The 13,613-nt window shown below is 41.1% G+C and overlaps 1 protein-coding gene across 1 annotated transcript in view; it reads left to right on the forward strand.

Moving 5' to 3' along the window:
* LOC102485356 (protocadherin alpha-8) overlaps positions 1 to 13,613 on the forward strand; it is a 189,439-nt gene that overhangs the window by 134,935 nt on the left and 40,891 nt on the right. Inside the window, 1 exon segment of the mRNA XM_027774839.1 lies at positions 13,563 to 13,611. Coding sequence (XP_027630640.1) covers positions 13,563 to 13,611 — 49 coding nt within the window.

Below are 13,613 nucleotides of genomic sequence, written 5' to 3' on the forward strand. Positions count from 1 at the left end.
AACGTGGCTAGTGCGCTGGGGCTGGAGCTGCGGCGCTTGGGGCCGGGCTGCCTGCGCATCAACCATCTGGGTGCGCCCAGCCCGCGGTACCTGGAGCTGGACCTGACAAGTGGAGCGCTCTTCGTCAACGAACGCATTGATCGGGAGGCGTTATGTGAGCAGCGGCCTCGCTGCCTGCTCAGCTTGGAAGTGCTGGCGCACAATCCGGTGGCGGTGAGCGCCGTGCAGGTGGAGATACTGGACATCAACGACAACTCGCCGCGCTTTCCGCGGCCTGACTATCAGCTTCAGGTAAGCGAGTCGGTGGCACCCGGAGCGCGCTTTCACATAGAGAGCGCGCAGGACCCCGACGTGGGCGCCAACTCGGTGCAGACCTACGAGCTCAGCCCCAGCGAGCATTTTGAGCTGGACCTTAAACCCCTGCAAGAGAACAGTAAAGTGCTGGAGCTGGTACTGCGCAAGGGCCTGGACCGCGAGCAGGCAGCCTTGCACCACCTGGTTCTCACGGCCGTGGACGGGGGCAGCCCAGCCCGCTCGGGCACCGCACAGATCTCCGTGCGTGTCCTAGACACTAACGACAATTCTCCCGCCTTCGACCAGTCCACGTATCGTGTCCAGCTACGGGAGGATGCGCCCCCGGGCACGCTGGTGGTGAAGTTGAATGCCTCAGACCCCGACGAGGGCTCCAATGGTGAGCTGTGGTACTCCCTGAGCAGCTACACGTCTGACCGGGAGAGACAGCTCTTCAGCATCGATGCCAGGACAGGGGAAGTGCGAGTAAGTGGGGCGTTGGATTATGAGGAGGCCTCCGCCTATCAGATCTACGTACAGGCGACTGACAGGGGTCCAGTGCCCATGGCAGGTCACTGTAAGGTGCTGGTGGATATTGTGGACGTGAATGACAATGCACCAGAGGTGGCGCTTACCGATCTGTATAGCCCAGTGCCTGAGGATGCTGCACCCAACACCGTTGTGGCCCTTCTCAGTGTCAATGACCAAGACTCAGGCTCCAACCGGAAAGTGAGCCTGGGCCTGGCCGCCACACTGCCTTTCCGACTGAATGGCTTTGGAAACTCCTATACCCTGGTGGTGAGTGGCCCGCTGGACCGGGAGCGGGTGGCTGTATACAATATCACAGTGACAGCCACAGATGGGGGGATTCCGCAGCTCACATCTCAGCGGACACTGCAGGTTGAGATCTCTGACATCAATGACAATCCACCAACCTTCCTAAAGGACTCTTATTCCATCTACATCCAGGAGAACAATTTGCCAGGGGTATTGCTCTGCACTGTGCAAGCCACAGACCCAGATGAAAAGGAGAATGCAGAGGTGACTTACTCCCTCTTGGAGAGGGAGATTCAAGGGCTGCCAGTCACCTCCTATGTCTCCATTAACAGTGCCAGCGGCAGCCTTTATGCTGTCAATTCTTTTGACTATGAGAAGTTTCGGGAGTTCTTTGTGACTGTGGAGGCCCAGGACAAGGGGAGTCCACCACTGAGTAGCACTGTGACCGCCAATGTGTATGTGGTAGACGTGAATGACCATGCCCCTCACATTCTGTACCCTACCTCAACCAATACGTCAGCAGCCATTGAGATGGTGCCTCGAACTGCGCCTGCTGGCTACCTGGTCACCAAAGTCATAGCCATGGACTCAGATTCTGGGCAGAATGCTTGGCTCTTCTACCATCTCGCCCAGACTTCTGACCTGGACCTCTTTAAAGTAGAACTACACACAGGAGAAATTAGGACTACCAGGAAGATGGGAGATGAGAGTGGTACCATTTTCAACCTGACTGTGGTGGTCAGAGACAATGGAGAGCCATCACTCTCAGCCTCTGTGGCTATTACCGTGGCTGTGGTGGATAGGGTTTCCAAAATCCTCCCTGACACTCAAAGACATATTAAGAGTTCTCGGACATACTCTGAAATTACACTTTATCTAATAATAGCATTAAGCACAGTGTCTTTTATATTTCTGTTGACAATCATTGTTTTGAGCATCATCAAGTGCTACCGCTACACTGCATATGGCACTGCATGCTGTGGAGGCTTCTGTGGAGTGAGGGAGCGGTGTCCTGCAGAACTGTACAAGCAGGCCAACAACAATATCGAGGCCAGGATACCGCACGGCCTCAAAGTGCAGCCTCACTTCATTGAAGTTCGAGGGAATGGCTCCCTCACCAAGACCTACTGCTACAAGGCCTGTCTCACAGCAGGCTCAGGGAGTGACACTTTCATGTTTTACAATACAGGGGCCCAGACAGGACCAGGGCCTGGGGGAGCCCAAGCAGCAGTGACTGACAGCAGGAACCTCACAGGTCAAAGTAGGCACAGTGCTGGGAACCTGATTATTCTCAAAAATGAGGCTGTTTCTCAAAATGAGGTGAGATAGTGATCAGGAGGTGTTCCCCAAACTCATGCCTTTTTCTCATATCCCCTCCTGTTGCATGGTTGGCTTTACTGAGTAACAGTGATGGGGGTTGTCTGGCGAGCTATTTGATCAAAATCAGCAAAAAAAAAACCATTAGGGAATTGTTTGAGTTTCTATTTTCTTTTCAGCTACCTTAGAATTTGCCCATGAAATTGTTTGAGAAGTGAGGATTAGTCTTATATATTTGATGTTGAAATACAAACCTGTAAGAAATACAGCAGGCCTGGGAATAAGGAGTATGTTTTGGGGGGATGTTATGAGATTCAAGACCTCTGCTGTGTTATCTACAGGGAAAGTTTTCTTTAGAAATCGTTTAAGAGTGCTGTGCTTTTAAAAGCTCCAAGGCCTCTAGGGATTGTGGTCACCACTGTATGCTGTCCTTGTTTTTACCTTGGGCTTTCTATGGTACAAATTATCTAGTTAATATTTCTAGCAATTGCTCTGAACTAATGTGATAGGGTCCTCTGGCAATTCACATCAGAATAAAGCTTTATCAGTGATAAAGCTGTGACATGTAGACCTCATCCCAAAGGCAAAGTTTGCTTTGGTTGTATGAGGTGGGAACTCTTGTTTAGAGGGCTGTCAGAGGAAATGAATGATGGTAAGACAGAAAGATTAAGTATCAACTGGTCTGGTTGGGCCAGGGAGATAGTAGAATGAGTAGGTTAGGGATATGGGGGGATGGTGAAGACCAGGAGGAACTGGCATTGGGGAGGAAGAGAAGGGACAAAGAACTCTCCCACTAGCCACTTTTCTTGGCGTACTCTAAATTCATTGTAAGAGGATTTCCCTGCATTTAGCTTAAATGCAGTCCATAATCTTCTGATTTCCTGTTGACAGCTCCTGTGGTTTTGATGAGATGTAAAGCAGCCTTTTCAAAACCCTCATGTTTTTAAGTTAAATAGCAATACTTCCAAAGTGTACGTCCATTTTCTGGATCTAAAATTTGGTTTGCAATAGCTACGAAAGGCTTGTAAAGCGGATGGCTTATGGTACATGAAGACAGATGTTAGTATGTGCACTAGTTTTGATTTAAAGTAGATGTAAGGTCTGCTTGTTTATTATTGTGAAGAATGTTCATAAATTTTTACAAAGTGCATGACCATGTGGTTGTGTTGGTGTAGTATGTTGTTTTCTTCATATCTATTTTTAAAATAATGGAAATGTTTTGTGATACTTTAAACTTAGATTTCAAAAGCCAAAATTTTGACCCATAAATAGTGCTGAATTGTTATTTTTCCAAACAACTACTTTGTAGGTAGGATTTTTAGAGCTACAAAATGAGTTAACGGTATGTCTCTCCTATATTTTTGATGATGTATTTTCATTGACATATAATGCATTTTGTTACATTCCAAGTTCGAGATAATGTTGAGGACGCTAATGTGTAAGGGCAGACTTTCCCATTCTTGATTGAGAATAGTTGTTGTTTTTTTTTTCTCATGGAAAATCCAGGTAGATTTATTAATTTATCAGAAGAGCCTGATGTTAGTCAATGCTAAATGACCACAAGAGGCAGATTCAGATTAAGAAAAATAGGTGGGGAGGGATCAAAGAATTTCCAGAATTCTTTAGATCATAGATTTTGGAAACATGTAAAAGGCTTTGGCTTTAAATACGGATGTTGTAGACATTTGCTTAACAAATTTCTGTGAAGTCCTTTGGGATTGGGGTGAGCTGCAAGTAGCAAAATGGCACTGAGAGCAAACTAGGCCAGGCTTAGTTTTGCCCCCAAATGTGAGCTGGAAGCTCAGTGGAGTGACATTCTTACCCTCCCTTTTCCGGACTCAAAGGTTGGAGTAATTTGATACATGAACTGTTTCTGTCTTACACTGACCTGTGTGTTAATACGTACATTGGTACAAAACCCTTTAATCTAGGGAGAAAACTGTGTCAGAAAGTGCTTGCTCTCATGGGATTTTGCCAGGAGAGGATATGATTTTAATAAAGGCACATTTCTGCCAGGTATTTCTGGAAATTCAGTGAAGAGCCCCAAGATTTACAGTTACTGAAATTATTACAGTTTAGGAAGAGAGTGAACCAGATTGTTGTAGCATGATAAAATGGGAACAAAAGTCACTCGATTCTGACTGTCCTCATTGCTAGTTCAGCCTGTTAAATTCCTATGTTGAGGTTTGTTTTTTCCTTCTTCACTTACTACAGACAGCAGGAAAGTCCTGGGGTACAACTAATGCCACTTGCCTACGTTAAAATTCGATGAGGAGGCTGAAAAAGAAGGGCAAGGGAATGCATACTCACTGACCACCCACTGTTCCAAAGCATTCTGTTTTTATATATATCTATATATTTACAGGTAATGATAATATATATATGATAATGTATACGATAATATATAAAATGAGTAATGATTATATATGATAATATGTATAATGATAATATAATGGTAATGATAATATATATTATCATTATCTGTAAATGATGCATTAAAAAAGCATTTATCAACATCTAGCATATGAAGAAATAAGCTCACAGAGGTTTGGTAACATACCCAGTTATACTGCAAGTGGTATTTTAAGTCATGTCTATCTGACTCTAAAGATTGTGCTTTTTTCCATGATATGAGTAGACAGAAATCCCAATGTTTATACTCTTTTGATATGGGATATCCAGACAATTAGGGTCCCACTAGCTCACCGAGCATTGTAAATTAATTGCTTTTGAAAAAGTAATTCTTTGCATGCATAGAAGCAGGTAACAAATGGGAGGGTCAGTGAGTAAAAGTTTTACTACCAAGCTAATATATTTTTGTTTATTTGCTTTTCTATTGGCAAAGCCTGTTCAGATCTGTCATATCTATCCTTTCCCTGATTTTTCTCTTGGTGCTTATTTAATACCAGAGTCTCATATTTTGGTGTGTTTTACCCACTGTGAACTTATTTCATGATTCTCTTGGGCAGTGAGGTTTTCAAAGTAACTGCATGGCAAAGGGTCAGAATTTCTTTGTGGAGATTTCTGAAAACCTGATCATTATATGTGATTGGCACCTCCTTCAGAGTCTCCATACAAATAAACCAATCTTAAGGTAGTTTCTGTGCATTCATGGCCCTGGTGCTGTGATTGCTAATGAGTCACTGAATATTCTGGGCAGACATATCTAACTGCACCTCAGTGGGACAAACGGGCATGACGTGCAGAAGTTACAGAAGAGTAGGAGAAATGAGTTAAGTTTGCATTCACTTTCACTTATTTTAAAGCATTCATAGCCACGAAATCTTTAGTTATTTCTGCCACTGTGTGTGCATATTCACATTGATTTCAGATATAGTAACCTGAAAGAGTTAACCTTTCTTATAGTGACACCTAATTTATATCTCCCGGGACTGACTTTTCTACCTGGCGGCTCTATCTTAGAGCAGAGTTCACACTCAACTGTAAAGTGAGGGGTGGTGAATTTATAAAAATTGCACAATGGTTAGCATAGACCAAAAAAAAAAATTGTATTTATGCACTTCCACTCCAGTGTTTCATCCTTTGATGGCACTTTTCAGTGGGTGGAGCTGTTTTGTTTTGCCATTTTCATATTGGTTATAGGACTATTCTTTTAAGAACAGGTTTATTTTCTTTGGTCTGATAATACAGCCACTTCTTCAGATTATCTTCTTCCTTGCTTTCTTTAAAGATTGCTGAGCCAAATGGAATTATGGCTGAGCTCTTCTCTGTCTCTTTGTCTTGTGCGAATTCTGATGAAGAAATCTATTTATTGTAACGTGAATGTCATTGGTCTATGCTTTCCTCTGACCCAGGAGTGCACAGTCACATGGGCATCTGGTCTAGCTCAGAATGCTCGGCAGGGACACAGACTGGCAAATTACACATTGCCTATTGCCATGCTGTCTGCTTGACAGAAAAACAGAGTCAGTTCTGGATACTTGCCTTAGTTGGCTACCCATATTTGCTCTCAATGAGAGGTCAGAATGATGTCAGTTTGCAAATATTTGAGCAAAAATTGCCATTACCAAGCCCAGAAGGTTTTGATGGAGTTTTACAGGTGTCTTTGAAGATGACTTTTATAGGACTTCACATGGATCGATGATTCCATGCATATTATAAGATAAATTTGGCTTATTTATATAATGCTTTAAGCAGTATAATCTATCGCCATGATTTCAAAAAGGAAAGGTCAAAAGGATTGCTTAGCAGGGGTTTACATCTGCTAACTTAAAAATTATGTAAGCTTTTTTCTTTCAAGAATTTGAACTTGAAGAATACAAAGAAATACCCAGCATTGCAAAGATGAAGATCAATGTTAGTTCCTTGGCACATAAGCACCCTTGGTTCCTTTTGGGCTCTTGCAGGGTCAGAACTCTGGGCTTCAAGGAGCTGCAACTGTGAGTGTCAGTAGCTGCTGTACTAGCAGAATCTGTAGCCAGAATTAAGCATACCTAGTGCTTTCTGTGGTACTGGAACCTATTAGTATGTTCTAAAGTTACGTTTATTTTACTTTCCTGCTCTGTGGATTAAGGTTGTAAATTAGAGTTTTTCAGAGGAAACGATTTCACCTGGAATTCTCGAATTAATCACTTTTTTGTTTTGATTCACTAGAAGACCACTATTTAACACAACCATGATTATGTTAAATGTTGCAGTTCTTTTTTATGATAATGACCAACAGTCTATGTATTTCTTTTCTTTTGCTTTGTAACCAATTACCATGAATTAGTGGTTAAAAACAGTACCCAGGACCAGCTGGTGGCATGGTGGTTAAGGCAAATGGATCCCACTTGACTGACTGTGTGGTTTGAGTCTTGGGTCTGATGACTTAAGGAACACACTGGGCTCACATGTGTGCATGCCCAAGATCCCAAAAGGAGAGAGAAATAGAGAAGGGATTGTGGTGTGAACATTCCCCATGGGCTAGTCTTTCTCATTCTCCCTCTCTCTCTCTATGTCTCTCTCTGATGAAAGCATGTGATCTCTGGGAAAATTAAAAAAAACAAAAAAACAAAACAAAAAAACCCCACCATTTATTATCTCACAGCACTGTGCCATATCTCTGGTTTTCACAAAGCTGAAATCAACATGTTGGCTAGGTAGAGTTTGCTTTTGGAGGCTGTGGGGAAGAATCTACTTTCAAGTTCATTCATACTGTTGGCATAATTCATAATCTATTGGGGACTGAGATCCCCTTTTTCTTGCTTACTCTCCCAGAGATGGCTCTCAAATCCTATCCCATAGTCCGCTCTATCTTAAAGGCTGGCAGGGGACAATCTTTTCTCACATGGAGTCTTCTCATGCTTTAGACCTCTGACCTCTGACTTAACAGGCTCATGTGACTAGGTCAGTCCTACCTGCACACAATGAAACATATATCATTTTTTCTATTTCGATTACTGGAAGACCATTATGTAACACAGCAATGATTATTTTAAATGTTGCAGGTTTTTTTTTTTTTTTTTTTTTTTTTTTTACGCACGCCTATTGCCATGCTGTCTGCTTGACAGAAAAACAGAGTCAGTTCTGGATACTTGCCTTAGTTGGCTACCCATATTTGCTCTCAATGAGAGGTCAGAATGATGTCAGTTTGCAAATATTTGAGCAAAAATTGCCATTACCAAGCCCAGAAGGTTTTGATGGAGTTTTACAGGTGTCTTTGAAGATGACTTTTATAGGACTTCACATGGATCGATGATTCCATGCATATTATAAGATAAATTTGGCTTATTTATATAATGCTTTAAGCAGTATAATCTATCGCCATGATTTCAAAAAGGAAAGGTCAAAAGGATTGCTTAGCAGGGGTTTACATCTGCTAACTTAAAAATTATGTAAGCTTTTTTCTTTCAAGAATTTGAACTTGAAGAATACAAAGAAATACCCAGCATTGCAAAGATGAAGATCAATGTTAGTTCCTTGGCACATAAGCACCCTTGGTTCCTTTTGGGCTCTTGCAGGGTCAGAACTCTGGGCTTCAAGGAGCTGCAACTGTGAGTGTCAGTAGCTGCTGTACTAGCAGCCTCTGTAGCCAGAATTAAGCATACCTAGTGCTTTCTGTGGTACTGGAACCTATTAGTATGTTCTAAAGTTACGTTTATTTTACTTTCCTGCTCTGTGGATTAAGGTTGTAAATTAGAGTTTTTCAGAGGAAACGATTTCACCTGGAATTCTCGAATTAATCACTTTTTTGTTTTGATTCACTAGAAGACCACTATTTAACACAACCATGATTATGTTAAATGTTGCAGTTCTTTTTTATGATAATGACCAACAGTGTATGTATTTTGACTGACTGTGTGGTTTGAGTCTTGGGTCTGATGACTTAAGGAACACACTGGGCTCACATGTGTGCATGCCCAAGATCCCAAAAGGAGAGAGAAATAGAGAAGGGATTGTGGTGTGAACATTCCCCATGGGCTAGTCTTTCTCATTCTCCCTCTCTCTCTCTATGTCTCTCTCTGATGAAAGCATGTGATCTCTGGGAAAATTAAAAAAAACAAAAAAACAAAACAAAAAAACCCCACCATTTATTATCTCACAGCACTGTGCCATATCTCTGGTTTTCACAAAGCTGAAATCAACATGTTGGCTAGGTAGAGTTTGCTTTTGGAGGCTGTGGGGAAGAATCTACTTTCAAGTTCATTCATACTGTTGGCATAATTCATAATCTATTGGGGACTGAGATCCCCTTTTTCTTGCTTACTCTCCCAGAGATGGCTCTCAAATCCTATCCCATAGTCCGCTCTATCTTAAAGGCTGGCAGGGGACAATCTTTTCTCACATGGAGTCTTCTCATGCTTTAGACCTCTGACCTCTGACTTAACAGGCTCATGTGACTAGGTCAGTCCTACCTGCACACAATGAAACATATATCATTTTTTCTATTTCGATTACTGGAAGACCATTATGTAACACAGCAATGATTATTTTAAATGTTGCAGGTTTTTTTTTTTTTTTTTTTTTACTGTAATGACCAGCGGTCTATGTATTTGTTTTCTTTTGCTTTGTAATCAGCTTCCTTTCTTTCTTTCTTTCTTCTTTTTTTTTTTTTTCCCTTTGAGAGATATTTTTGCTATAGGGTGTGTGTGCTCACCAGAGAAACAGAAAGTGAGAAATCACCCCCTCTTGGGGGGGAGGGTGAGGAATGGCCGTGCCTCAGTCACTTCTCTTCCAGTCTCCTCTGGGGATTCTGGGCACATATGCACCTGTGCCCAGTGTAAGTTTTAAGCCACCGGGTCTGGAACTCGAACAATGGTCGACTATGTGGGAGACCAGCGACAAAACCATTATGCCATCTGCTGATCCCACCAACTCCCTTTCTTAAAACCAGCTGCCATATAACATAATGTAATCATGGGAATAAGATCTATAACAATCGTAATCTTAAAGATTATGCAGGGCATGTGCACCAGGGTGTAGAGATTCTGCCTTCCACAGTTTATACCAATATTCACAAAATATCGCTATGAAAACATCTACAGTGGATACATACTCAGTAGGTTCTTATTAGGGAGTAAACATATTACTTGTAGTCTCATGTAATTTATGAGGGGGTAATTTATTGATGACTTCAACATAGATTTCCAGTGTAAGAAGACAATATATTAAATATTTAACTGAGTAGTTGTGGACATTATAGATAACATAGGGTATTTTAAACCTATTTTACTTTCAATGTATCTTATGCAACTCAAATATTTTATGGTATAAATTATAAATAATGTGACCATAGTAATTTGACATTAAATCTGCTATAATTCTAGCAGAAACTCAAGTACATTCTTATTCTTCAATAACATTATCTTACCTGTATGGACTATCTAACTGAGTCTTTTCATATCTAAAGTTTTGTGACAATTATTCTTCTAAAAACCTAAGATTGAACCAACAGGACATAGTGAAGTTCTTCACCAACAGAAATTTAGCAAAGTCCTATTATGTACCATCCAATTATTCAAAAACTAAACAATCATAACTAGTCCAAGTCCTTGATATATGTTTAATTGTGTCGGATACATCAGTAGTCAACCTTTTAACTTCAATTTAATTATGAACTTATAGGCATTTTATTACTTTTAATCTTGTATTGTTTTAATATCAATCAAGGAATTTCAAGTAAAAAGAGGAAAAAAGAAAAATAGATGCCATTCTGTGTAAATTTGTTTAAAACACAGACTTTCCTCATAGGAAGACCTAATTATGACTATCAGTCAACTCTTCAGTCAGTCAAGTAACTCAGAGTCAGGTTTCTCGTTTTTGTAACATAAGTACAATAATGTTGACCTCACATGATAGCTAATTTTTTTAGTAATTATTTATTTAATTTAATTTTTTTTAAAAACTTGACCAGAGAGAGAAAGAGGGAAAGTGATAAAGCAAGCCTCCAGGTCCAGGACTTGAACCGTGTTTGACCATGCGGTAATCCAGAGCCTTAATCACCATAGCACTTGCTGGTCCCTACATGATAGTTCATTTACTTAAAACATTTCTTTTGACAGATTTTTGCTATAGGGCACAGAAGAGACAGAGAGACAGAAAGCGAGAAATCACCCCCTGGGGAGGATGCCCATACCGCAATCCCTGCTCCTCCGTTCTCCTCTTGGGATTTTGGGCATGCAAGCACTCGCATCTAGCATGAATTATAAGCCACTGGGTCGGGGACTCAAACCGCAGTCAACTACATGGGAGCCCAGCCATTACGCCATTATGCCATCTGCTGGTCCCATATTTAAAACATTTAAAAAAATCTACCAAATACCAGAACCCTGCAAGGATATAAATATGCATTTATAAATAGCTGAGGATATTCATATGTCTTCTGAGCAAAATATATGCAGTCTCTTTCACAGAGTTATAGTCTGATGAAGAAAGAATTGGGATAAAAGCAATAATACGTGTGTGTAAGGTATTTATTCTATTGTCTAATATTGTGTGACTACTTAAAATATAATTACTTTTTTTTTTTTTTGCTTTTCCTTACCTGATGTTATGTCATAAGAAATGTCATTAAGTATGATTCTGGCAAATCAACCTGAGAAGCATGTTGTTGCTGATAGCGTATTATAGAAAATAGCATGACAAATTAAATGTGTTGTTGTGAAAGTGAGATTGTGCAGTCAACCAAGTTTCCTGGTCAGTCCGGCTGGAACTGTGCCTTTCAGCAAAATGAGGTTGGTGATTTCATTCCAAAGATCGAGTTGCAGCAATTTTTCATGAATGTTGCCCAATCATAGAAAAATTGGCAACATTTACTCAACAGATGTTAGAGTCTTTCTTGAAGAAAGGTTCTCTTAGCAGACAAGCTAACATTAGTGCTGCTGATGGCAAACGGAGAGATGTGATCATGGTGATTAATTAGAAGTATTTCAGTCATATTTTCAGATTTAAAAAAAAATTGTTCGGAAGGATTTTCTCTTTTGTTTCCTCTGATAGCTCTGGTAGAAAATGGGAGCTTTTTAAAATTTAGTCTGTAGATAGTTTTATGATACTCTGTATGGAACATCCATACCATTTTGTGAACCTGAAAACCAATGATGAAACAGCTTGCCTATTCATACCTTGTCAGCAGAACAGAAGAGGACCAGAGAGAGCAGTTAGCATATGGGCATCTCTTCGGCAAAGGATCCCAGTATTATAATTTTTCCTGGACCCTGCCTTTGACTGAATCTCTGAATACCAGCTAGCCATCTTCACATCTGTCTGAAAGTTGGGATGCTGATCACTTTTCTTCTGTTATAAAGAAGTGTGTTGGGGGACCAGGAAGTGGCATAATGGTTATATTGCTGGACTCCCATGTAGTTGACCACAGTTCGAGTCCTGGACCCAGCATCTTAAAACTCACATCAGGCACGTGTGCGTGCATGCCCAGAATCTCAAGAGGAGAATGGAGGAAAAGGAACTGCAGCATAACCTTCCCCCTGGGGGTGATTTCTCGCTTCCTGTCTCTTTGTCTCTCTCTATCTGTCCAGCAAGTGCATGTGCCCTATAGCAATAATCTCTCTTTAAAAAAATAAAGAAATGTGTTTATGATACTTTGTATCTCTTAAATGAACTATGAGATTGATAGGAACAAGAATTAGTGACATTTTGAAATAGTTTATTGATATCACTGTGGCTTTATGTCTACCAAATATGATAATATAATACATAGAAAAATATAAAATGTCCCCCATCTTTCCACTCAGATTTCAATATTCAGTGTCAGGGCCACTTTACTCTGCACCCATTCAAACACACGTAGAGAAACATCTATTGCAAGTTTTTCACAGTAGTATTTTTGCTAATTGATACAAGATAGTGCTAGTGACAGATATTTGTCCCAGCGATTTCCAAGGAGCTTCTTAGCAGCACTCCTTGACCAGTCTTTAGGTGTCCATATTTTCCATTTTGTCTCTTCCACTTTGAACAGACGTTTGTAGCTTGAGGGTAACAGATCTTTTCAACACACAGGTGGTGCAGAATGAGTCAGGTCCTTCTCGGATTTCAGCTATTCCCTGTTAAGCCATCAGAGCTTAGTGAACAGTGATTGAGTGAGGGGGCAAAGCGCTCAGAGAGGAGCAGGAACAAGTACAAATTTATTGAAAAGGATTAGGTAGCAAAACAAGGTCAGACTCTGCAGTGGTTTGTTTTTCTCTCCCTGCGATTCCTCTTCAGTCGGTAAAGAGACTGTTATCAGTTGCTTGTGTTATGACTGGGCACATCCGTCTTGGGTCAAACATGCTGCAGTCTGCAAACCAGTAGCAGATTGCAGTCCTCTGCAGTCCAGCCAGGCCAGCAGGACTTGTGTAGTCATGTGCCCCTCTAGCTGGAATACCAAATTGGGGATGTTCCCTTAATGGGGCATCTGAGGGGAAAAGCAATGAAAGCAAACTGCTCTTCCCCTAGTATTTTAAGAATACAGACGTGTATTGAGCAAGGCAAAGCAAAGCTGGTGCTTACAGCGTCATTAAATCTGGTTTTCACTGAGTCTGTGTGAGGACCATGCTACGCTCATTTTTTCCTTAAGGATTATATATATGGATACCATGCTTAGAGTTTCACATGAAATGGCTAATCCAATGGTTTTTATAGATGCCTGGATATATTTAAGGGAATAATTAATTAATTAACAGCATCCCTGGGATTATATTGACCTGCCATTTTAACAGAAATCTCCATTTGTGCCTTTGCAGCCACGGCAGCCCAACCCTGACTGGCGTTACTCCGCGTCCCTGAGAGCAGGA

The sequence above is a fragment of the Tupaia chinensis genome, unplaced genomic scaffold (assembly GCF_000334495.1).
Source record: "Tupaia chinensis unplaced genomic scaffold, TupChi_1.0 Scaffold000484_1, whole genome shotgun sequence".
NCBI lineage: Eukaryota > Metazoa > Chordata > Mammalia > Scandentia > Tupaiidae > Tupaia > Tupaia belangeri.